Source organism: Cynocephalus volans, chromosome 1 (assembly GCF_027409185.1).
Source record: "Cynocephalus volans isolate mCynVol1 chromosome 1, mCynVol1.pri, whole genome shotgun sequence".
NCBI lineage: Eukaryota > Metazoa > Chordata > Mammalia > Dermoptera > Cynocephalidae > Cynocephalus > Cynocephalus volans.
In genome coordinates, this window is record NC_084460.1 from 266,539,496 (window position 1) to 266,565,702 (window position 26,207).

The following is a 26,207-nucleotide window of genomic DNA, read 5'->3' on the forward strand; positions in this document are numbered from 1 at the left end:
CATCCTTACAGTATAGCAGGTTAGTTATGATTTTGTTTGGGTATTGCTGAGAGCTGGATTCTGTAGGAACGGGATATTGACTATGTGCTTGGGAGGGACACTTCCAAGAGACAGAAATAATATCCTGTAGGGGAAGAAGCCAAATATGCAGCCTATTTGGCAGTCTCACCTGGGGCTTGCTCTTGTCTGCATGTCAGTTATTCTTCTGAGAATTTGTGGTGTTATTATTTTCACCAATAGTTCTGAGAAGAAAATTATTGCTCAATTTTTATTAATGAATGTGTTTCATTGTTACTACCACAGTCATTCTTGAAATTCTCTTCTTATGGAAAAAAAATGAATTTCCATTGCAGAAAGTGAGAAAATATCTGTTTCGGGGAATAATCCTCCCATCTTTTGATTTTTTTTTTTTTTTTTTTTTTTTTAAGAAGCAGTTACTACTGCTGTATGTGGATACAGTAGCTGTGCAGTCCCAGCTGAGTCACCTCACTTTTCTGAGCTTTGGTTTCCTTAATGTCTCATATAACACATGTCTTGCCTGTGTTAGACTGAAAAATGTGGTTACCAGTAATGATCAAATGAGACAAAGTAGGAAAAATGCTTTAAAACTGTACAGTGCTTTACAAATGCACCGTTACATTATTAAAAGTGATTCTTGGGTGGTGTTGATGGTTACATAACAATGTGAATGTTCTTTATACCACTGAGCTGTACACTTGAAAATGGTTAAAATGGTGAGTTTTATGTTATGTATACTTTATCACAATTAGAAAAAATTGAAAACTGACTCTTGACACTTATCCTTAGGGTTTCAGGTGCCCCATTTCTTCGGTATGGGCATGTAGTGAAGCAAGAACATTGAGGACCCTCACCTCTTCTATGCTCAGAACTTAAAGAAATTTCTGTTAAAGCTAGGTTGGTGACATGAATATTGGAATCAGAACCAGTTTAGCTGACTGTATCTGGCGCACACAAATGGTTCCATAAAGATTAGCTCGTGCTGTTATTAGGCCAACTCCTTTTTTTCTCAGGTGACTAAGAACCCAGGGACCTTCTGACCTTTGTTCATAGGTCACTTTGTCTTAGTTTAAATTTGTTGCTCTTCCATCCACATGGTTCATTTCAAATCCTAAGTGCTGGGGAAGAGGGAGCTAGTGTGTCATAGTGGAAAGACCCTTGTTTTCGTCCCAGCAGGACTGAGTTTGAGTTCATATGACTCTTAGAGCCTCAGTTTCCACAATAGCATGGGAGAATAATACTCTGCATTACTGTGAGAATTAGAGATAGTTTATGTAAAGGATGCAACATATAGTTATTGTATTATTGTTGGTGTTTTAGTTATGAAATGGCCTTTTAGTTTTCAAGATGTGAAAACAAAAGGGCAGAAAACCCTTTAAAAACTTCAAACAGAAAACAGAGGCAGAGAGTGGGGATGAATGGTGGCAAGGGAGAGCCTCGGCTCAGGGGCCCGGGAAGCAGACCTCAGTGTCCCATGACTCCAGGCTCAGCGTTGCAAAGACACTGGTTACTCCTAACACCACGAGCAAGGCCCCGATGGGAACTCCAGGGTCGTTACCTACCCCTACCCTGGCCTGGGCCGGAATCCCCTCTCCTTTTCTGTGTATGTTCTCCCTTTATTTTAGCTACAGGCCAGCTTTGACCCAAGAAGAGTGCCTGAGATACCCTCTGCGGGTCTGGCCCAAGGCTTCACTGCTGAGGTTCGGTCCAGGGCACGGAGGGAAGATCCCTCCCCCTGGATCCGCTGCGGGGAAGAACGAATGGCATTTTACCTGCCACAGACACGCGTTCCTAACACTAAATGGAGCCAGTACAGACGCTCTCCAGCAAAGCACGTCCAGCACCCTGGTTTCCAGTCTGCACTTCAACGAATTGTCTGTCCTCTTCCTCTTCTGCGTGACTGGAAAACGGGCCCCGGTCCCCTTAAATAAGAACCATTGCTTGTCCCAGTGAGTCACCTCTGTCCTCCTGCCTTGGGAGTGAAGTTCACTCTCCGGTGCTTTCTGCGGAGGAGTTTTCTCTTCTGCCGAAGACCTGACTCTGCCGTTCTGCTGCAGGAAAAACCTTTCTCGGGTCCTTCCTCTCCCACCTCTTGGGACGTTTCTGAGGCCTGGCCGAGCTGGCGAGCGACTTCCGAGCGTGGAGGAGGCGGACGCGGGAAGGGCGTGCCCGGGTCGGCGGGCGGGCGGCGGCGGCGGCGGCGGCGGAGCGGCCGAGAGTCGCAGGAGGCGCCCCCCGGCCCCGGCTGGGTTCGGGGATCTTCTCCAGCGTAGACAAGCCTCGGGAGCTTGAGCGTGTGAAGTTAGGCAGTTTAGGGGACTTGGTGACGTGATGGTGCCGGGAAAGGGTGGAGCAGGTGAGTGCCTGGTGCCGACGTGGCTTCTTCCACGGGGGGAGACCCGAAGGGACCCCACAGTGTGCACTTCTTGACTCGCTCACTCAGGGGCAGCTTGGCCCTGCCCCACCGGGGACACCTCTGAGTCCGGCCAGGCCCGGCCCCCCTGTGGAGTTTCTCTCTCAACCACAGCCGCCGGCCTTGTTGCCTTGTCACTCTGAGGACCCCCAGTCCCTCTGCTACGTGTCTGTCCTCAGGGGCTCCCTGCTGCCTCCAGAATAGACACACTGTCTCCCGCCTTGACCCCGTTTAGAGATTCCAGAAAACTTTATTTCTCTACTCATGTTTGTTTTCTTTTTCGTTTAGCCCTGGGGCAGAGGGTTCAGACGACGCGGGGTCCTTGGTCCCACAGCCCACAGCCCGCTGCTGCCCCTCCCGCCTTGTGTTTTAGGGGCTTCCTTCATCTCCCCACCCCCCACTCCCCACCCCCTCGCCTGCTCCCCAAAGACAACTCTCTAATGCTTTAAATTACTCTCTAATGCTCTCTAAATTCAGATATGTATCTCTGAATTTATCTGTATCTTTGCAAAATATATTTTTGTTTTGTATGTGTACACTGTTTTTTTTAACTAAGTGACTTCCGGCGAGTCATTTCTCTGTGCCTCTGTTTCCTCATCATTAAATGGGATCAGTAACACGTGATGAAGAGTTTGTGGGGGCTTAAGGAGATAATACTTGCAAAGCACTTACAGCAGTGACTGGCACAACTAAGTACCCAGTGAGTGTTTGCCGTTATTACCACATGTTAACACTATGTGTATTTTATTTTGCTCATTCTGTTTCTTACTTTTTTTTTTTTTTTTTTTTTTTTTTTTAGAATAAACACTCAGCTCTTTAAATTCTGTGTACTGGCCAAGTCCCAGTTTCTAACCACTACATGGTGTTATATGATGTGTAGTCTCCACAAATCCTGTCGAAGGTCAATATAAGGACTTCACTGGTGTGTGGACCCAGAAGGGTTGCTGGTGGTGGCACATGTGGATACATGATCAGACCAAGTCCTGCCAGCTTGCTTTCCTAAAGCTTCCATTGCCCTCCCTCCTGGCCAAGCCTCGGCCTGACCTAAGTAGCAAACCTTTACCAACCAATAGGGATAAAGTGGGCGTCTTGTAGCTTTATTTTGCATTTCCCAGGTTACTGATGTGTGTGAGCAACACTCTGTACGCTTTAGCTGTTTGAATATCTGTCAGGGAACTCCGTGTTCATAACTGTAGCTCTTCTACAGAGTTTTTCTTTCTTGCTGATTTGAAGCAATCTTTGTATGTTCTAGATACTGCTGTTCCCAAGGCAGATCCTGGGGACACAAACGTGAAAGATGCAGCCCCTGCCATCATGAAGCTCACAGCCTGGGACAGGAAATAGTCACAAAACAGTGGGACAAATGCTGGGATGGAGATTGTCCAGGGTGCTGGGGAAGCATCAGGAAGTCAGGATTTAGCCACTAACAGGATTTCATTTGGTGGTTGTGTTCTTGCTCAGACTTGACTGGACAGAATCAAGTGTCAGTTGAAGGCATTGATATTACAATGTCACCTTTTTCTAGTCCTCTAAGGTGAAGAGGCACTTGTAGACAACTCATTCAATCCTGTTAGCTATAAGATGGGTCCCTGCCCTCTGAAAGCTTATATTCTATTTGGGGAAAGACAAGACAGTTTCAAAGAACAGAGGTCTTGATTTTCTTTTCCTACTTTTAATATCAGAAAATATTTCAACTTACTTGCAGTGTGAAGGCAGGGGTTTATATGTCTGTTTTGTTACTGGTATATCCTCAGGGCCCAGCATTGGTGAGGGCCCCCGGATTTGCCTCTTTGGTAAGATGGGCTTGGCCTTTTGGGAGGAAGGCTTTTGATTTTAGAGTTTTTTAGGTTGCTGAGGGTGGGATCTGGTGGCTTTGGGGCCACAGAGATTATCCTTGGGTAAACCATGAGATTTAGCTGTGGCAATTAGCAGACGCTCTGAGAGTTTGCTGAGCGAACTACAGTGTCCAGGTCCCAAGGCCTCTCACAGGTTCTCAATCTATATTTATTGAATGAAAAAGTAAAGTTTCATTTCATAATACAGAAAAATCTTTAAAATCCTGAAATATGAAAAGAAAGGGTTCTTAGTTATCATCCAGTCCAACTTTCTCACTTTGGAATGTGGAAATGAGGCCCCAGAGGTAGAATGACCCATCCAAAGTCACGAAGCCAGAAGCAAGGCTCAGGTGGCCACACTCCCGCACAGAGTTCTCGGCCTCTCCTTTGCAGCTTTAGAAGGATCTGCTGCTGCTCGTACCACTTAGAGGCCAGCCCTCCTCTTCTAGCGTTTGTGAGTCAGAAGTTTCAAAAACAGGAAGTACAGTGGCTGTGCCTTCATTTCATTGGTAGCACTTGTCTTAGATGCACAGACAGGCAGTGAAGAGGCCTGTGGAGAAAGTGCTGCCATTGTGACAGACTCTTTGGTAAGCTTTGACTCTGGTATGGTCAGCTGGGCCTTTTGGGAGGAAGATCTTTTGGTTCTAGAGTTTTCTAGGTTGCTGAGGGTGTGATCTGGTGGCCCCGGAGCTGTGGAGGTGATCCTTGTATTTGAGAGTGGATGGGGAAACCCTGAGAGTTGGCACTGGGAGTTAGCAGTCCCTCCAAGAGCATTGCTGAGGGCCCTGTAGTTTCCAGATCTCAAGGCCCCTCCCGCTTCCTTTTATGTAATCCTGGGGGTTTCTGAAATGCTCCAAGTACATCTATCTCTACAAAGCCTTCATCCTTATTCCGGCCAAAGTTTCAAAGAATAGTAACTGAAATTTGAATCTTCCTTGACTTTGCTGTTGTGGCTATCCATCAACAACACAGATACCCCCAACACCACACACATCCGCTCACACACACATCCACTCACACACCCAAACACACACACACCATGTGGCCCTAGTAATCCAATTATCTATTTTTTTGGAGAAATTAAAAAGATACAGAACAGTCCAGAGAATAATATAGTGGGAAGCGTAGACGGACAAAATCAGAGATCTGTACTCGTGGGGTTAAGCATTTACAGGTGAAGTTATGAATTTTGTTCAGTTTGAAAATTATGGAATTAGTTATACATTTTGTGGAAGTCTGGACACATTTACTGGGTTGTATGAACACCCTGGCTGCGGGGCCCTACTGTGGGTCGTGTTTGTGTGCCACGTGGGCATCTGTGTGGTTCTCTGGGAGCCCACAGTCTGGGGTAGCTGGCCAGGCCTGGAGGGAGTGGTCATTCTGTGGGTTAGGGGTTTGGGCCTGAGAATGAGAGGATTTCAGGTTCTCACAAGCTATGACTGAAATGCTGATTTTTGTCTTAGAAGTTAATGCAAGTTTTGTTTTGTTTTTCCCCCTGTCTTTGGGATAGTTATCAATATCACAGGAGCTAGGATGCTGCTAGAATATTGCTAGAATGATTATGATTGGTTGAAATTGATGTGAGTGCTTCAAAACATTTATGGAAAGATTCCTATTGCTTTTCAATTCTATTCTTCCATGAGCGTTTTGAAATACTCTCATATTTGCAGTTAAATTTTGGCATACGAAACAGTGGTAGAATTGGGACTCTGGAATGAAATGCTGAGGTTTTAATCCAGACTCTAGCACTTCCTTTGTAAGGCTCTTATCCTCCCTCTACTGTAGCAGATTTGTTAAAAACTCCTGTTTTCATGGTTTTGTTGTTTGTTTTGGTCTTTAACATTTTTAAAAAATTTTAATCTCCAAAAATATTATGATTTTGTGCCTTTCTTCGTTTAATTTCTTCACTGCCTTCCAACTGCAAGTAGAATAACTTCTAAATCTTTAGAGGGTTTGTTATTAAAGCTTTTGAATGAGATACTTAAATGTGAACCCAACTCTCTTACTAGCTTATTTCTAAGCTATGATTTTTAACATAGTTAAATGGAGATGATAATAACAATTTCTTCAGAGGCTTGTAGTGCAATGAGACAAGAAAAAGTGTTTTTATATTTCTAGATATATAGGTTATAAACATATATATCATAATATAAACATTTACTTATTCATATCTAAATACTTAGGGCATAAATATATTACATAAAATATTAAATATACTTTTATATTATTATGCAGATATATTTATATGGATTTATTATTTAACAGATATATAAAATATATGCATTACATGGCAAAATATTCAAATTTATGTTTTTTATATGTCGTTGGCCCTCTATATCTGGGTTCTGCATTCGTGGGTTCAACTAACTTTGGGTCAAAAATATTTTTAAAAAATTATGTCTGTACTGAACTTGTACAGACTTTTTCCCTTGCATAATTCCCTGAACAATACAGTATAACAACTGTTTACATAGCCTTCCCATTGTATTTGGTATTATAAGTAGTCTAGAGATGATTTGAAGTATACAGGAGGATGTGCATAGGTTATATACAAATACTACACCAACTTATATCAGGGACTTGAGCATCTAAAGGAGGTCCTGAAACCAATCCCCCACAGATACTGAGGGAAATCGGGGGAAAAATCACCAAATATGCCCAAAGAGTTACTTCTAAATGGCAAGTTTTTAGGTGCTTTTTATATTCTTTTCATACTTTTCTGCACTTTATGGAACAAGTGTTAATTTTATTATTTTCAAGAACAAAAAATACAACAAATGTTATTTTAAAAAAATTAGCACAGCAAAGTTTCTAGACGATGAGCTCATGTAGTAAGTCTAGGTCCTATACAACAAGAACCACTTTTAGTCCCTGTACTAACAGAGCTGATGGCCTGTTCTTAATGGCGTCATAAACCCTGTGCAAGTGACTACTTCCTGGGTACTGTGACTAGAGAGATGTGTGACCTAAACAAAAAACAAAAACAAAAAACAAAAACAAAAAAGACTGACCGTCATAGGACAGTGTGTCCTGGAAAACTTGGGTCAGGAAAAAAGCCTCATCAGCTTTTTCTTCTAATTGTCAGTTATGATTTGATGGAAAAACCACTTAAAAAGCATTGTCCTATTATTGCAAAGGTAATGAAATGAGTGAGATGAGATGGCAAAGAGGATAGGAGGTAAGCACCAGTCACACTATATCCAAACTCATGTCATCTGGCCTTTGATTGCTATTTTTTATTGTATGAGGGTACTTTAAAAAGTTCGTGGAAAGATTCATATTATCTTTTAATTCTATTTTTCCGTGAACTTTTTGAAGTACCCTTGTACACTGTCAGAAAGTGCTGTTGATTATGTAACAAGAGCCTGAAAAAAGTTTATACTTTTTGACCCAGTAATACGACTTTTAGGAAATTATTCTAAGAAAATAATCAGAGGTATACTTGGAGATTTAAAGATCATCCTAAATGTAACCGGAGGCGGGTTATGTAAATTGTGGTTCATCTGTATGATTGAATGCTTTACAGATATTAAAACCGTGCTATAGAAGAAAAATAAAAAAATAAAGATATCAAGATGGACTTACAATAAAAGATGTACTTAGTGGAAAAATCTATGTATACCATAGAAATATGGAGTGTTCACATATAAGAGCAAATATATACACATAAAATATTTAGTATTTAGTATTTAGGAAAGATAGTAAAATTTTACTAGGTATTTATCTTTGGATAGTGGAATTATAGGTAATTTTTACTTTCCTTTTTATCTTTTCTGTATTTTCTAAAAGTAATACAATAAGCATTGTTATCATCAGAAAAAAACATTGTGTGGGGGGTGGAAAAGGAGGTCCTGCTTTTATTTGATTCTTTGGTTGATTTTATTCTGTAAAAGGAGATTTTAACAGAGGTTAGAACCGATTTATAATTTTAAGGACAGTTGACCCAAGGGTTCTAAAAAGGACTGGACCTAGTTTATATCCTTCACAGCATATGAATAAAAAGGGGTCTTTAAACAGAGATTTTAATTTAGATACATGTACAGTTAGAATAAGTAATACATGCACATGGTAAAATTTCAGACTAGACAAACTGTGCAAAAGGGGATAAGACGTAACGCAAGTCTCACTTTTCCTCCACCCATAGGCCTCCCCAGGTCCATGCCCAGGTCTCTATTTCCGCTCTCAGAAACCACTGAAGCAGCTTCCTGTGTGTTTTTGTAAGAGCTCTTTTGCACATATATACACAGATATATGCATCAAGTAATATATCATGTAGATCACGTATATCCAACCACATTCTTTCTAATAGCTGAATAGAGTTCCTTTGAATATGATTAATAGATTACTTAACTCTTCTTATACTGATAAAGTTGTATCTGCTCCTTTGTTAACTTTAAGCAATGCTACCACAAATAGCCTTGTACATATTTTTTTTGAGTATATTTATGTTTAAGCGAATGTAGGAAAAACTCTTGGAAGTTAAATTGAGGGGTCAAAGTGTATGTGCATTTTTTGTTTTGACAGAGATGGACAAACTACCCACCCAGCTGTTTTTATTCCCACTATGTCACAACACTGTTTATTGCAATTTTTGTACTTTGCCAATTTGGTAGTTGAAAAACGGCCTTTTGTTATAGTTTCTGTTTGCTTTTTTCTTATTGTAAATGACATTGAGCATCTTTTCAAATGTTTAAAAGCCATTGGTTTTAAAACAGAAAGCCACTGGCACTTACTTTTGAACTGTTTGCTTGTGATCCTGATACTGGTCTTTTTGTTTCTTTCTTAACTGACTTACAGGAAAACTATTTTAAGAAAATTAGCCACTCCCTTTTAAAATCATATATGTTGGTATTTTTTTCCCTAGTGCAAGGTTTACTTATTTTTAAATTTTGTTTGGTTTATTTTTACAGAATATTTTAGTTATTAATTAAGGAAATTGATCAATCTTTTCTTTAATGGCTTTTAGGCTTTGTTTTACTTAGGAAGTATAACACTTTGCCACTGCAAGATAATTTAAAAATATTCTGTAATGTTTCTTTTCTTAGCACTTTATTTTTAAGGTTTAAATCTTTGATTCATCCACAGTTTGTTTTGATGTAAGGAGTTGTTAGGATCCATTTCAGTTTGTTCTGAAAAGTCTGCCCAATTGTTGTAATACCATGTCTTGAAAAAGCCACCTTAGCATGGTCAGTCCTTTTTGTAGTGTTATTTGATTTGGTCATTTTTCATTGTTAACTTAAAAAAAAATTTTTTTTTGATTTAATTTAATTTTATTATTATTATTATTATTATTTCAAATTTTTATTGAATCAAAATTGATTATACATATTTTTGGGGTTCAACATTGAGATATGTTGATCAAATCAATATTACTAGCATATATATTGTTACAAATCATAATTATTCTTTATGCCCATTGTCCAATCTCTCCCCATCCCCTTCTCCCTCCCCTCTCCCCCTCTAACTACCCTAGATTTCTTCTCCTGAAAGAATAATGGTTATTCTGTTGATTTGTTGCCTAGATGATCTGTCCAATGCTGACAGGTGTGATCAGGTCACCCAATATTGTCATAGAGCAGATGCTGCTTCTGTCACTCTGCAGTGGGATTTGTAGAGAGAGACAGCCTCTTCTTTTCTTTATCTCTGCTGGTGATTCTCCTTGTGTCAATGCACTCCAGTGGCTGGTGGACCATCTGTGTGGTGGCTGTGGCATCTAGCTGCTTTTGCGGCAGCCATGGTTATTGTGGTGGCTGTGGTGGGCCACTCACCTGGAGGTAATGTTTTTGGCATGCTCTTTGGTGCTGGCAGTGTGCCCAGTTGTGGGGAATGTCTGGTCCCTGGCTCCATGCCTTGGGTCCCCATGTGGGTCCCAAGGCGCTGGCACGGTGTGCCTGGTTGTGGGAGGGGTGTCCGGTCCCCTTCTCCTTGCCTTGGGTCACTGGGTGGGCCCCTAGGCACTGGCGTGGTGTGCCTCATTGTGGGAGGGGTCCTGGTCCCTTTCCCCGTGCCTCAGGTCCCCAGGTGGACTCTGTGGCGCTGGCATAGTATGCCTGCTTGTGGGAGGGGGGTCTTTGTTAACTTCTAATTTCATTGCATTGTGGTCAGAGACTATGAATTGTATTCTTTTCTTTTCTTTTTTTTTTTGATGGCTAGCTAGTAGGGGGATCTGAACCCTTGACCTTGGTGTTATATGAATTGTATTATTCCTGTTTTTTGGTAGTCTGTTAAGACTTTCTTTGTGAATAGTTCAGGTATATTTGGACAGGTGTGTATTTTCTATGGAGAGTAAGTGCCTGTTGAATACTTTGTCAGATTTGCTCCTCAGACCCTCTACAGTCTTCCATATATTTAGTCTACTAGATTTTTTAGTTTCTGAGAGAGATGTATGAAAGTTGCTGCTATATAGATTTTTGGGGGATGGGGGGAAGTAAGTTTCTAGTTCTAAGTTCTTTTGAAAGCTTAGGTCTTAATATTTTGTTATCTCTGGGGCTGGCCCATGGCTCACTCCGAAGAGTGTGGTGCTGATAACACCAAGGCCACGGGTTCGGATTCCATATAGGGATGGCCAGTTAGCTCAATGGGTGAGTGTGGTGCTGACAACACCAAGTCAAGGGTTAAGATCCCTTTACTGGTCATCTTTTAAAAAAAAAAATTTTTTTTGTTATCTCTTAAGAACACCATGTGACTGTGCCACTCTGCACCCTGGCCTCCTTACCTGCCTTGGAGGATCCACGCTGCCTGCCCTGGGCTTCCCACTGACCCTCATTTCCTGCTCTGCCCCACTCCCTTTCTTACCTCGATGCAAGAACACACCCAAGCTAGTATTTTCACAGTAATTTCATTTACACAGAAAGTATCTGTGTATATTCTCTTTAACGCACTATAGAAAAAGGCAAATTCCCTTTCCTCACTCCTTAACCCCCAAGTACTGGTTTTCTTCTCCATTCCCCAGAGGGAACAACATTACAAGTTTGATAGTCTCCTTCCAGAACTCCCCTAACCTTTTATTTTCTGCTTTTACATATATGTCTGTAGTCTCTGAAAATCTATAGTATTGCTTTGAAAATTAAAAAAAAAAATTGATGGTATGATTTTCTGTTATATTGCAACTTGATTTTTTTTTCCACTTTTTTCAATGTCTTGGATAGCTATCTATTTTTATTTCAGAAGATGAGGTGCATACCACTTTGCAGTATGTGTGTACCTTAGTTTGTCTGGATATTCCTTTATTGAAGGGCGTTTGGGTTGTTACTAGTTCAGGGTTGCACATAGTGCTATGGTACAACTCCGTGTAAGTGCTCTGTTGAGACACCTGTATGTCTGTAGACTGTATATTAAGGCATGGGCTCACTAGATTGTTCCCTTGTTTGCCCAGCAGGTTTTGTTCGTTGTACTTTGAACATGGGTTCTTTGGTGCTGGCCACATATGTAAAATATCTTTCTTAAATAAATGTACTTCCATTATCATTGGTTGCTTTTGCAGTGAAAAATTTAGGCTCTGCAGACTTCGCGAACCTAATGCAATGTGTATCATTCCAAGACATTGTCCCTCTCAGTTTCCTAAATCAAGAAAGCTTGTTTAAACAATGATAGAAGTTCTAGATCAAAAGGGAGATAAGAGGTTTTGCCTCATAATTCTGGTTCTAACTATTTATTCTAAGGAAATAATCAGGGATACATGCAAGATATATGAAAAAACCTCTCAATGCAATATTATTTTTAACAGAAGAAATAAAAGAGTTATTAAAAAAATAACTTTTAATGAAAATTATTGCTTACAATAAACTTTGATATGTCTACATGCTAGAAATCAAGAAACATTAAAAATGTGCCATAGAAGAATGTTTAATGGTAGGGAGCAAATGTTTATTATAAATATTAAGTGGAAAATAAAAAACAGATGTATACACCTGCATATGCAGCCTGTTTCCAATTTTTATATCAATGTATCCTTATGTGTATGTGTGTGTTGTGGTGTATGATAACAACTGTGACGATATTATAATTTACTGTATTTTCAATTTTTACACACACACAAAAAAACCCAAAACCTACAACACTGCCACTGTAATCAGGTGGGGAGAAAAGGGTTTTTTGTGTGTTTTTTTTTTAAAGATATAGCTTTGTTGTTGTTTTGGCAGCTGGCTGGTACAGAGATCCGAACACTTGACCTTGGTCTTATAACAACATGCTCTGACCAACTAAGCTAACTGGTCAGCCCAGGAAAAGGTATTTTTGAAAGGGAAAACAAAGTTTTCAAAGTGTTTTGAGCTACTTTTTAAAAATATTAAAATTTATTCTAATATGCAAAAGTATTTTTATTTTAACATCAGATGTAGAAAATAAATGGGCATGGTTCACTTTATCACTGCCTCTCAGTGATAGCTAGGCTCAAGGTTTGTGTTTCATACATGACTGTTAGTGAAGGCAGGGAGCTTAAAGATCCAGGAACTCATGTGCCTTGTTGCAGGGGAGGAAACAGGTCCAAACAGGTTAACGTTACTGATGATTAAGAAAAGTACCCAAAGGTCTAGAGTCTGTGGAATCATAGAAATGATGGAGCTGGACGGGAACATAGAGGTTTTCTAGTTTAAGGTTCCAGGATCAACTCTTAAGGGCAAGGGAGCTTCTAAGTAAGTTCTTCAACCTTGGAGAGTTTGAAAAACCACTGCTTCCAGCTGAATTTTCACATTTTTCTACTGAGGAAATGGGAAAACTGGGAGGGTGAGAGAAGCACTTAAAGTCCTATGTCCTTTTTGTCAGGGCCCATGGCCAGGGACTTTTTCCTTCTTTTTGGTTAACATTTATTTGGCATTCATTAGTTGCTGGGAATGATTCTAAATGCATTCTAAGTGTTAAATCGTCACAATGACATTAGGAGATGGGTGTTCTTCTGATCCCCATTTGACAGAGGAGGAAGCTAATGCTTTGAGGAAGTGACTGCCCAGGGCCTTGACCAGTGTCACAGCTGGGCTTTGATGTAATATTAAGTGCATGCTCTTAAAAACTGTATTACCTGCCTTCCCCCAGCAGTGAGCTGCATGGCTTTTACAGTGTATGAGGGAGCCGTGTCTGAGTCATCTTCCTATGAAGGATCCAGTACAAACACTGCTCCAAAAGCTCCTATCACCATGGACACGGGCCTGTCAGAGCAGGGAGGGTGGGAAAGAAATTGATCAAGGTGGCTGAGCCTCCGAGCACAAGGGAAGAGAAATCCCAGATGCTGGGCTGCTGGCTTGAAGATTGGGGTTTTCTGAAACACTGCTCTCTTCTTTTTAAGCATGTAAGTTCGTGAAAAGACCACATAAGCTGACTTAGACACTGTTTGGGATGAAAGGGCTGTCAGGGTTGACCTGGTTCCATTTCCGGTCTTGGGTTCCTGACCAGCTGTCGGTGCTGGTCCTCAGGCCCTTTGGGGACAGTGCTGCACCATGTCCTCCTAACCATCATTCTTCCAATCAGACCCCGTTGCTCCTGCCCACCACTGCTTAAATGCCTCCTCCTAATAGGTCCTAATAGGCCTCCTGCCTCCAGCTCTTCCAGTCTATCCTCCCCACTTTAAAAGTTAATCCCAAATTGGATGACATTATTCTGATTTTCACAATCCTTTCTTAGTTCCCCGTCATCTCCAGGACAAAACCTGGACCTCTTGTCCCACAGTATGAGGTCCTTTGTGACATGATTCCCGGCTACAGCTTCACCTCTTTGTCTCATCACTGTGGTTGCTTTATTGAGCTCCTTGATCCTGCCCGAATTGACTTGAAAGTTCTTGTCTCCATCTTTTGCATAACTTGTTTCCTGCAAGAATTGTCCTTTCTTGCCTCCTCCCCAAAGGTCCCTTCCTTACAGGAAGCCCTTCTCCCAGGCTGAGTTATGGCCCTTTGCTGTGTAGCCCTACTGTGCTCTCTCACCATTGACTTGTTTGTATATCTACCTTCCTAAATAGTAAGCTACTTGAGAGCAGGAACTTGGCCTGTTTCCCCCTCTCCCTATTTCCACCAGAAAATATCTGGCATATAGTAGATGCTATAGCATTTAATGAAAGAACAAATCACTTTTCTTCATCATTTGAACATAACATTATATTTTGACCTAGATTGCTTCTCCTGTCTCTTGAGAAGTATGGATTTTAACAGCTGTCTTTACAATATTGGAGAAGAACTGGGCAGTGATGACCTGGTGTCCCTCAAATTCCTGAGTCTGGACCACATCCCACAAAGGAGGCAGGAGTCCATCAAGGATGCCCTGATGTTATTCCAGAGACTCCAGGAAAAGAGAATGTTGGAGGAAAGCAATCTGTCCTTCTTGAAGGAGCTGCTCTTCCGAATTAATAGACCAGATCTGCTGGTCAAGTACCTGGACACTAGCAAGGAGGAGATGGAGAGGGAACTTCAGACACCAGACAGGGCTCAGATTTCTGCCTACAGGTGGGTAGAAAGGCCACAATGTGGGGACTGGGAGGTGTGGATTGAATGAACCCATCTTCGTGGGCATTGCTCATTGGGGGTCGTCTGTGTGGTATGACTTTGGAGACTCTGAGAAGATATCCCATCAGGGCCAGATTAAGAAATTGAGGGGCCTTGTATATGTAATTTAAAGAAAAAGAAGCTAAAACCATAAAATAAATTCATGTTTCAAAGGGAAACATTGCCTATAGGTACGCTGAAATTAAAATAGACTTTTTCTAAATGTTTTAATATTTCTCTTTCTCTCTTACCTCAGTGCCTCTGCTTTGCTGATGTGCAGATCATGTGCTTGCTTTGCCTGGCCATGGGGTAGAGTGTCACTGCTTCCCACCCTGAAACTCCCCTCCCACCTGCTGCTGGATGCCCATGAGATTTTCAGTGGGGTTTAAAGCTTTTATTCCACACTTAAGACTCCAATGACAAAGTTCTCGAATGAGGTATGTGCTGCCAGGCCTCACCTCACCGAGACTGCTCAGTTCCTGTTAGCACGGCTTCACCGTGAGTCTAAACTGCGGGAGAACAGCGCTGCCATGGGTCATCAGCCAAAGGCCGAGAAACTCAGCTTCTCCCCACCTTTGGGAGAGTGGGCAGCCATGAAGTGTGATCGATAAGCTACTTTCAGTTACAACTTCATGACTCTGTGGCAAGACTTTACAAATAGAAACACGTTGTCACCTTCTTTCTTTCTACATTTGCTGTTATTGAGCACTCCTTAAAGTAATTTGAGCGTTCCTTTTTAGAAAACTACTTGAGCCTTAGCTTTGGCCCATTTCATTGTCTCTGCTTGCTTGTTAATAACTGTGGCACGTGAGACAGAAAGGCCTCACAGTCAGGGCTGACAGCCCAGCCTATTCGTGCCCTGGTCCTTCCATTCGCAGAGACCTGAGGTTCTGTCATGTTCCTTGTCATATGTCTCCCTATATGAGGGTTGGCTGTTTTGATTTTCAATGACAAAATAGATGTCCTGGGTATATGAATCTCCTAGGGCTGCTGTAACAAAGTACCACAAACTGGGTAACTTAAAAAACAATGGAGAAGTTTATTCTCTCATAGTTGTGTAGGTTCAAAGTCAGAAAACAAGATGTCAACAGGGTTGGTTCCTTTTTGGAGGCCCTGAGGGGACTCTGTCCTGTGCCTGTCTCCTAGCTTCTGGTAATTGTTGGCAATCCTTGGTGTTCTTTGTCTTGTAGATGTGTCACTCCAATCTCTGCCTATGTTCTGCTTGTCTGTTTGTCTGAATTTTCCTCTTATAAGGATACCAGTCATTGGATTAGGGCCCACCTTAAGACCTCATCTTAACAAGATTTTATCTGCAAAGACTTTGTCAAATAAGGTCACATGCTCAAGTTCTGAGTAGACATGAATTTTGGGGGAGTGGGGATGATACTATTCAACCCCGTGTGCTGGATCGCTTTGGTTTGCTAGAATTGTGAAGTCTTTATAAGGATTTTATTCATTGAGGCAGCAATTAATCCTAAGAAACAGCAGCCCCAGAGGTAGGAAAGCTGGGGGGAGGGTCTCATCTTGTGCCCACCATCTTGGTCTTCTGAAGGTAGAGATTCTGCCATGTGAGCTAAGCCGAGGCAAACTGCTGGTGCCAAGGATCTGTACCTTCCTGGTGGAGGGCTGAGAGACTCCTAACAAGGGCAGGATCTGTCTGTTAAAATCTCGAACACATTGGCTTAGAGACAAAAGGATCAGCACAATCATGACCTACTGCTTGTTCATCATTGTTGAATATTAACCAGGAGATTAAAAAAAAAAAATGCTAGTGTGGCCACCTACCATTATAAGAAAACACTAGTCATTTTATTTTAAAATCATAATTGCAACCTATAAAATAAATATCTCATAAACTATCCAGGTTATAACTAGACAATGATGATACAAGAAAGCCTGTGGGTTTCAATAATGAGGAAATTAAAAGGGCAAAATACCTTGTTAAAAAGAGTCTGTCTCCGTCTGTCTTTGGTCTCATTGCAGAATACCTGAAACCAGTTAATTTATAAAGAAAAGAAATTTATTTCTTACAGTTCCAGAGGCTGGGAATTCTAAGGGCACGGCTCAGCATCTGGTGAGGGCCCTCTTCTTGGTGGGGAATCTGTGGAGTCATGAGACGGCGCAGGGCACCGCGTGGTGAGGGCTGAGCATGATAGTATGTGCATGTGCTAGCTCAGGTGTCTTTTCCCCTTCTTATAAAGCCACCAGTCCCACTCCCATGGTAACCCATTAACCCATTAATCCATGACTAGATTAACCCTTCATGAGGACAGAGCCTTCACGATCCAACCACCTCCTTAAGGACCCGTTTCTCAACATTGCCACATTGGGAATTAGGCTTCATCATGAGTTTTGGAGGGGACATTGAAACCATAGCAGAGTCATAGCAGCTGTTGACTGGAGCCACTCTTGGTTAAACTGAGAAAGCTTTAGAGAAATGCTTCTAGGGTAGAGGTTCCATGAGAAGAAGATGAGGCAGGTGATAATACTGAATAACTTCTGTTTCTATGCTATTTTTATTTTTAGAATTTAAATTTTATAATTTAATCTTGAAGTTAATGTGTTTTTGTATTAAAGTTATTTTCCATTAGACCATGATATTGAAAAGTTTGTTTCCATAAAACATTCCTTTATCCACCCATTTAATGAACATATTCCAGAGCCTAAATATGCCAGGCATAGATTAGGAAATAATAGTTTCTATTGCTTACAGAACACTTAGTGTATTGCCAAAGTTTGGTTTAAGTACTTCATGTAAATTTGTGTGTGTGATGCCTGACATCTTCCCATGATGTACATATACAATTATGTCCAGTCTACAGATGAGGAAAAAATGTGTAACATGTTTAAATTCACAGCTCAAAGATGGTGGAACCAAAGTTCTAACACCAGTAGTCTGAGTCCTCTGCACTTAAACACTGCACTTCATAGCCCTCTGGGCTTATGAAAATTCAAGGGACACGAACCCAGCTATGAGGGAACTCAGACAGTTTCATAGATGGGCAATTAGAATACGTGTGTTATCCTTTGGGTGATACAAAGGCACAGCAGAGTGAAGGCAGCCTGAGGACACTCGGGCAATGCTTGAGCTAATTGTGGGTGGGTGAGTGGGAGTCTGCAGACAGACAAGGGAATGGGGTGTGGGGGGCACAGCAGAAAGAGGTGAGAGGGCAGGACAGCTGGGTGTGTTTGGAGCTTCAGGTCCTTTGGTGTTGGTGGAGTCTGTGAGGGCTGTGCTGAGGGCATGTTCAGAGTCCTTGTATTCCAGAACCAAATGTTTGACTTCCTACTGATGGTAAAGACCGGGAGAGCACTGACCAGTTTTAATTAGGGAAGTGATGATCCAATTTGCATTTGGAAAAGCATAATTTCCAAAAGTCAAAACTTTTTTCTGTTGCAACAAGATCCTGATTTTATAGTGAAAGACCAAGGAAAAACGAAATTTATCTAACTGAAATTAACTGAAAGACAAAGTTGACGGAACTCTAAATTTTAAAGGGTAGGGGCTGGCTGGTTATCCAGCTGGTTAGAGCATAGTGCTGATAACACCAAGGTTCAGGGTTCAATCCCTGTACTGGCCAATAGCCAAGAAAAAAAAAAGTTAAGGGTGGAATAGTTGGGCATGAGTCAATAGATGTCTGTGTCACTATACAAACCTCTTTCCGAGGACTCAACTCATGGTCTAGCCAATTAGGTCACTTGGGAGAGTGTGGTGCTGATAACACCAAGGTCAAGGGATCGGATCCCTGTACTGACCAGCTGCACCCCTCCCCCCAAAAAGGGAAAACAAGGACTCATCTCATAAATCATATCATCAACTGGCTTTATTTTAAAGGGAGGCCATTGGAACCAAGTGTGCTGTGACTCCATTTATCAAATGAAAATTTATTTAGGAAAGCATTTCTAAAGTGTCTCCATTTCCTACCACAGGGTCATGCTATTTCAGATTTCAGAAGATGTAAGCAAAGCAGAATTGAGTTATTTTAAGTTTTTTTTGAAGAAGGAAATCTCCAAATGTAAACTGGATGATGACATGGTAAGACCTGACTACAGAGAGGGGAGATTCTGGTAAAAGTACCCCAGATTCTCACTTCGTGTTGTAGATATGATTCCTTTATACTGTGAAGTGCTGCTTGAATTAATTACCAGGGGCAAGGCAGAGTCAAGAGCCAGGAGAAGAGAGGTTGCACAGGCACAGCCCAATGTGGGACCGGCAGACCCTGGAGAGACAGTGGTGGCCTGAGACAGCCCCCACTCCTGTAGCCTCTGAAACACCTGGGGGCTGGAACTGTGTGTGTGTGTTGTGTGTGTCTTTCTTGTGTGTCTGTGTGTGTGTGGTATGTGTCTGGGTATGTGTGTCTTTCTGTGGTGTGTGTCTATGTGTCTGTGTTTGTGGTATGTATGTCTCTGTGTGTGGCATATGTGTCTGTGTGTGTGTCTCTGTGTTTGTAGGTATGTGTGTCTGTGTGTCTCATGTTTCTGTGTCTCTGTGTGTGTATGTGGTATGTGTCTGTGTGTGTCTCTGTGGTACATGTGTCTGTGTGTGTGGCATATGTGTTTGTGTCTTTCTCTGTGGTATGTTTGTGGTACGTGTGTCTGTGTGTCTCTATGTCTGTGTGTGTGCCTCCATTTGCATGTGTCTGTGTGTGTATGTGAACTCAGGTCTGGAGGTGGATTGAGTGCCAGAGGCAATTTTGGGGTGTGAGGTGGTCCCCAGGCTGTCACCATGTGTCTCAGCCGCATACCTCAGGCTGTTTCACAGTCTTTACATAAAGGCATCCAGAGGCAGTTTGATCACAGGACCTGGGGACCAGGTGACATCTGATATAGCTTCTCCTTTATCCTCTCACTTCTGTCTTTGTGGGCTGGAAAACAGAGTCGCCTCCCTAGTAGTCTACGGGCAGCACGCTTTCTCAGAGGGTTCTGCTTGGGAGGTGAGGGCGGGCCCTTCGTTTGGAGAGAGTAGAAGTAAAAAGAAATTTAATCTAAAAACCAGTAAGGCTCAGTCCAGTCTTCCAACTTTATTTCTCTTCTCCCTAGAACTTGCTTGATATTTTCATGGAAATGGAGAAGAGGGTCATCCTAGGGGAAAGCAACTTGGACACCCTGAAAAGAATCTGTGACCAAATCAATAAGAGCCTGCTGAAGAAGATCAATGATTATGAAAACTTAAGCAGAGGTAGAAATAACCCAACAGCTGTTAATCAGCAAGACATGTTCTCAAATTGACAAATCCCTCGATGTCACAACTGTTCCTAATTAAATATTTGGGGGCTGGGTTTCTCTTTTAATTCAGAGAGAAGAGTGAGCCTTGAAAGAAGCCCAGGTGAATTTTCAAATGGTAATGCTTGGAGATGCGTTTTCAAGATGTATTTAGTTCATTTACTCTCTGAGATCCTCATGCCTCCTCTCTCAACCCTCTGCCACACTGGCATCGTAAGGGACCTGCTCTCCCACTGTCAGGATGACAGTTCACTGGCAGCTTGTAGTCACCTTCTCTACATATCGAGACATATGAAAAGAGTGTTGAAAGGCACAGACCCTGCAGCCCCCAGCTGGCAGGTTTGAAACAGGTGCAGAGTTAGTCAGTAATAAGGTTTTAACTTTTTTCTGTGTGTTTTTTTCCCCCTTGACATCTGCTGCCTGTGTTATGCACTGGGTGGTTGAAATCATTTTTCAGAACTTCCTTGGTTAAGTCACTTCCTTTTTTCACAAGAACGATTTTGCTCTGTTCTCCAGCTAGAGGGCCCCGGCCAAGGGTGAGTAATTTCCCCCCGTCAGTCCCTGGGGCTCCTTCGTGGGGCCCCACACCTGAACCTGAGCTCCCCGTCACCTGCCTGCCTTGCCCTTGGGAGGCTTCAGGCACATCAGTCTTCTCATCCCAAAGGGAGAAACTGAGTTCAATCCTCTGTCCATTTTCCCACCTACGTAAGTCAGGCTGAATCAGGAGAAGGAACTCTCAAGTATCTCCTTCAAAATTTTGATTAATCAAATATTCTTTCTGATAAAATTTACATATACTTAGCGAAGATGATTTTAAATTCAGGGACATTTTAAAAAACCCGGTAAAGCCATTACCCCACAAATATTATTATTAATATTTTTGTTGTATATTCACCCTGGTTCTTTGTGGTGTGCGTGTGCCCATGTGTATGTGTGTTGAACACATTTTGCATCACCTCTTTTAAAGATTAAATCTGAACAATGTCCATGCAGCTTGGTCTTCCCTATTCCCTCTGCTCGAGCCCGAGGCTTTAAGAGTTCTTTAAGGAGTAAGGTATTTTTAAATCAGTAATTCTCATCTAGGCAACAAATCAACAGAATAACCATTATTATTTCAGAAGGAGAGAAGAAATCTAGGGTGATTAGAGGGGGGAGGGGGAGGGATGGGGAGGGGGAGGGGAGAGATTGGACATGGGGCATAAAGAGTAACTATGATCTGTAACAATATATATGCTAGTAATATTGATTTGACCAATATATCTCAATGTTGACCCACTAAAATATGTATAATTGATTTTGATTCATTACACATTTTAAAAAAATCAATAATTCATCCTGAGATAGTGGTTTTATGAACAAATATCTCACAAATTTTCATTTAAAAAGGGACCTTATGTTGCCCTAAGTGCTACATATTTTGTTTCCAAAGTGCCTTTCCTGCCATGTCTCATTCTGGATGTGTCTCTTCATTGCTCGTAGGGGAGGGGTCATTCGGAGTGCTGGCAATATCGGACTCTCCAAGAGAACAAGACAGTGATTCACAGGTACGTGGAAACCTCCAAGTCCTCTTTCCATTTGCATTTCAGATTCTAGTTATTGTATTTGTTAGCTTTTCTTTAGCTGCCAGAAAAACCAGTAAGGGGTAGAAACTTATTGAAAATTTTAAGAACTGTAGAAAAAATCTACAGAAGGACAAATTAACAATGTGACTTAATTTTTAAAATGTGACCTCTTCAGTTTCTTTTGCATTAAATTTTTGTTTTAAGACTAAAGGCAAAGGTATTGGAATACAGTCAAGCACTGCACAATGACATCTCAGTCAGCAGTGGACTGAGTATATGACGGTGGTCCTATTAGTTTTTAATGAACATACCTCATAGCCTAGGTGTGTAGTAGGCTATACCATCTAGGTTTGTGTAAGTACACTCTGTGATGTTTGTGCAATGATGAAATTGCCTAACAATTGCGTATCACATTTCTCTGACCATGTCCCCATCGTTAAGCAACGCACGACTATAGTTGGGGGTGGGGGAGTGGGGAAGCCTCCTACCTAATCTTCTAGCAGCTGTTTAAGCCTAAATGGGGGACCACTTAGGGGGAAGATACTTGACATTTTGAAAATATTTCTCCTTTGTGATTAGGTGTGAGCAGCAAACACTCATAATCTAGCCATCTCTATGTTCTTGTCTCAATGAGCCAGCAGAAAAATTTCCTTTCTAGACATAATAACTTCAATTTATGTAACCTTCAACAATTCAACAAATTAGGTTATCCACTTTGCCCTTGGCAGGAAGCAGAGGAAACCCTGAACGCCTGAATTAGGCTGGAGAGAGACTCTTTACTAGAGGGGGATCCTGTGAAAACGACCAGACCTCTCTCTGTCTGAAAATCAAGAATTAACCGAAATACTGTATACTTTGTAAGCAGTATAGCACTCTGCAAGCATTGACCCCACCAAACAGTTGAAGATATTAAGTCGTAATATCTTTGTAAATTTTAATCTATCTTAGTAAATACACTTAACATGCTTAGTAAATGCTTAGCATACTTAATACTTAGTAAAATACTGAATATCTTAGTAAACATACTAAGATACTAAGAGATTAGGTAACTTGCGCAAAGTCTTAAGGTTACAAAGTAGTAGAGCTAAGAATTTGCCTTCCTACCCTGGAGCCCTTTTCTCTACCTCAAGTGTCTACACAGACTTTCAACTAAATGCCTTAGGAGCATGGGACACAGGGCCACCTCTGACCAGTACTGTCAGATGCTACAGTCTGCGTACTGTAACCTACAGCATAGCCACGATCTACCTGACTAGCCCATCTCTCCCCACCAGCTGCTGTGGTCCTGAGAGCTAGGTTACACCATCAGCTTTAAAAATCCTGAGGCCACACTATGTCATGTGTAGGGCAGGCCCTCAGCCATTAGCCAAGCAGCACGGATGATTGAGTAGATGGCCAAGAGAATCACAAGGTCATGGAGGGGCAGCCCAAAGACATTGAATGAATGACTGCATGAATATTCACTCAGCAACTCTTGATTGAGCGCTCACAAATTAATAAATCCTGATCACTGGCACAGATGTTATCTGCCTTGAGGAGTCTTCTGTATAGTAAGGGAAGCAGATAAGGGACAAGTAATAATTTGGAAGCCCAAGTTTTGGGACACTGGCTTTACAACTCTCGGTGGGGACAGAAGTTTGAGGGAACAGGTGGAGACTAGCTTTTCAGGGCAGTGACTCCAAGTGGGGGGTGGGGCAAGGGAAAGCGCTTCCCTCCTGGGTTGGCTCAGGGGCCGCGTAACCTATTACTAGTAGTTGTTTGTTCACGTCTCTAGTGTTTGACCTGCAGAGTCAGCTCCTGGATTAGGTTTTTTTTTTTTTTTTTTTTTGCAGACTTCAGACAAAGTTTACAGAATGAAAAGCAAGCCTCGGGGGTACTGTTTGATTTTCAACAACTATGATTTTAGCAGAGCGCGGAAGGATGTGCCCAAACTTCACAGAATTAAGGACAGGAATGGAACGCACTTGGACGCAGGTACGTGGAACTCAAAAAGAGAAGTAAAATATTTCTTATACCTCTGTTTTTTTATCAAAAGTGGGAGAACAAAAGCTGTACCGAAAGGGCTATGTGTTTCAAGGAAGTGTATTTAAACATATTTCCCTGTGGAGGTGATGAACATACTCATATATTTGTTACTTCCCTGCTTTTGTTTTTTATAAATTAATTTTTAAAATGAAAGCAATGTATTTATAAAGATACAATATCAAATCTTACCAAAAGGCTTATAATGAAAAGCAGCAATAAACTTTGCATTTAATTCAACTGAATGAATGGTGCTTCTGTAGAATGCATTAGGTGAAAAAATTACTTTGGTATCAAGACTCTTATAGAGGTTGCATTTATAAAAGTTGGGCTAGTGAGTACAGCAGAAATTGTGGATTCTTAACAGAAATAGCATTTTCATATGTTAAATTAGCCATAAATTCTTTTGCTCAGCCTATTTAAGCTATGCTTGAGAACTTACTCATACAAGTTAAATTAAAAAGTAATTTGTGGTATTTGAATATAAAAATAACTACAACTAAAAATAATGATAGAAATTATCCAACCCTACCATTAAGATATTAATAATTTCAGTTTGATCAAAGAACTTTTGAAAATGGTGTTTATAAGTCACAACATCAGTTAATGACATTTTAAAAATTGAATCAAGTTTAGAAAATTAATGTAGATTGATTATACTCATAAGGATTCTCTGATGGTCCCTGTTAACATTTGATTCATTTATTCAAGAAAATCTATTCTAAGATTTTAAAAAGCCACAAAGCTTAAGTCCATTGACTACATCATTCGTCATGTACTTGGTATTGAAAAAAAGGTTTCAGGCCTTTGATTTTTATTCATTTAATATTTAAAGAATTCTATTAAAATGATATTTGATTCTGTTTCCGGCAGTTCATTTTTCCTATATGTGACCCATGATCAACGGTCTTGGTTGACATTGAGTTTGTGTGTCCTGCTTTTCTGTTCCAGTTCTTATGTTCCGTGCTGAATGAGTAGAAGTAGGAGACACAGCTGCTTGGTCATTGCTCCTGCAGTGCTCCCCTCTGTTCTGTGGCAGTGCCTTGGGAACTGCTTTACAGTCATTTTCTATATCAACATCCCACATTGCCAAAGGAACCAGAATTTTGCCGTAGAACCAAGGCACTATATTAATCTTGCCGAAGTTCTTTCAGACTGAATAAACCAAAGATTGATTGCATTTCAAAGTTTTTTCTCTATTTCTAGTGCTAAGTTGTCTCTAGACTGATGATTTATGTTTAGTTATGATGTGCTGACAGGGACGAATGCTAAAGAAAGAATAAAACAAGGTGTAACAGGATCAAGAGAACAGAAATGGAGACAACAGCTAATGAAAGGTTTTAAACAATTTTTAGAGGATGAAATAAAGGAGGGGAGGTAATAGACTTAGAGAAAAATCACAACCCAAGCAATTAAAGAGCGGGGAACAGAAAAGAGGCAAACTCATTTACCCCACAGAATTCTGGAAAAATTTAGGAATTGGAGGTACAAAGTGTAGTTGAGGCAATGAGCTGAAATTAACATGATTATTTTAAAGCCTGTGTAAGGCACATCGATACCCCAGATTCATACCCTCCTCTCATAGAGCCAACAACTATTCCTATTCCATCTTAATAAGGAACAAGAAATTTATTCTCTTATAAAATTGTACCAGAGAGGCTCTAGACTTGGGAATACTAGGCCCAGCAAAGGAAGCAGTGAGGCATCTTATCGAAGACAGAGATGGCATGGTGCCATGGAGTTAGTATCTAATACAACTTGGTTCCAAGAACACTGGCAGCAGATACAGATTTTCCTCTGAAAGCCCACATGAAAGACCAGCAGATAATGACATCTGGCGGTCTCCTAATGCAATTGTCAGGTCTCCAACCAATTATCCTGCTACAAAGTCCACCCACCAATGAACCAACCACACCCAAGAACACAGAGCTTTCAGTGAACTTTTTTTTTTTTGTGGCTGGCTGGTATGGGGATCCAAACCCTTGACCTTGGTATTCTAACACTGCACTCTAACCAGCTGAGCTAACTGGCCAGCTCTCAGTCAACTTTTTAATTGTCTAATTAGTCAGTTTACTAATAGATAGCCAAGGATTATCAGACATTTGAAGAAAGCCTCTAACGTAAAAGAGAGAGGCAATACAAACAAGAAAAAAACAGAATATGAATGAAACAAAGGTAATGTTGAGAAAAATAAACCTTTATAAAAGCTATACTTAATATTCTCAGAGAGACAGTAAAAGGTCCATAAAAGAACAGAATGTTATGAAAAAGGAACAGAAAAAGAATCTGTGAAAATCGAATATATGGGGATCAAAATGAAAATTTCAGCAGTGTGGAAGATGAAGTCTCAGAAATTAGGACAAAAAGACAAAAAAGAATGAAAAATAGGAGCAAAAGCAAGAAAATTTGAAGATCAGTGAAAAATGTCCAACCTCTGACAATAAGAGTTCCAGAAAGAGAGGACAGAAAATATGGGGGAAATGGAAATTTCCAAGAACTGAATGACTCAGTTTCCAGACTGAAAGGGCCTAATGAATTGAGAAAGATTCATATCAAAGCATATCACATCCTAGAAGCTTCCAGAGAGAAAAAAAGTCAAATATATAAACTATGAAGAATCAGAATGTCTCAGTAGCAACACGAGTCCAAGACAGAGAAGAAGTGTCTT

The 26,207-nt window shown here is 41.0% G+C and overlaps 1 protein-coding gene across 3 annotated transcripts in view; it reads left to right on the forward strand.

Annotated features, from left to right (window-relative positions):
• The first annotated feature begins 2,034 nt into the window (after positions 1 to 2,034).
• CASP8 (caspase 8) overlaps positions 2,035 to 26,207 on the forward strand; it is a 28,678-nt gene continuing 4,505 nt past the window's right edge. The window contains exons 1-7 of one of the 3 annotated variants that reach the window (XM_063094422.1): positions 2,035 to 2,374; positions 14,363 to 14,693; positions 18,663 to 18,768; positions 19,773 to 19,911; positions 20,029 to 20,073; positions 21,435 to 21,499; positions 23,350 to 23,491. In XM_063094422.1, coding sequence (XP_062950492.1) covers positions 2,350 to 2,374; positions 14,363 to 14,693; positions 18,663 to 18,768; positions 19,773 to 19,911; positions 20,029 to 20,073; positions 21,435 to 21,499; positions 23,350 to 23,491 — 853 coding nt within the window. In that variant the 5' untranslated portion in view covers positions 2,035 to 2,349. The remainder of the gene's footprint in view (positions 2,375 to 14,362; positions 14,694 to 18,662; positions 18,769 to 19,772; positions 19,912 to 20,028; positions 20,074 to 21,434; positions 21,500 to 23,349; positions 23,492 to 26,207) is intronic. The other 2 variants (XM_063094431.1, XM_063094439.1) reach the window with 2 other exon arrangements.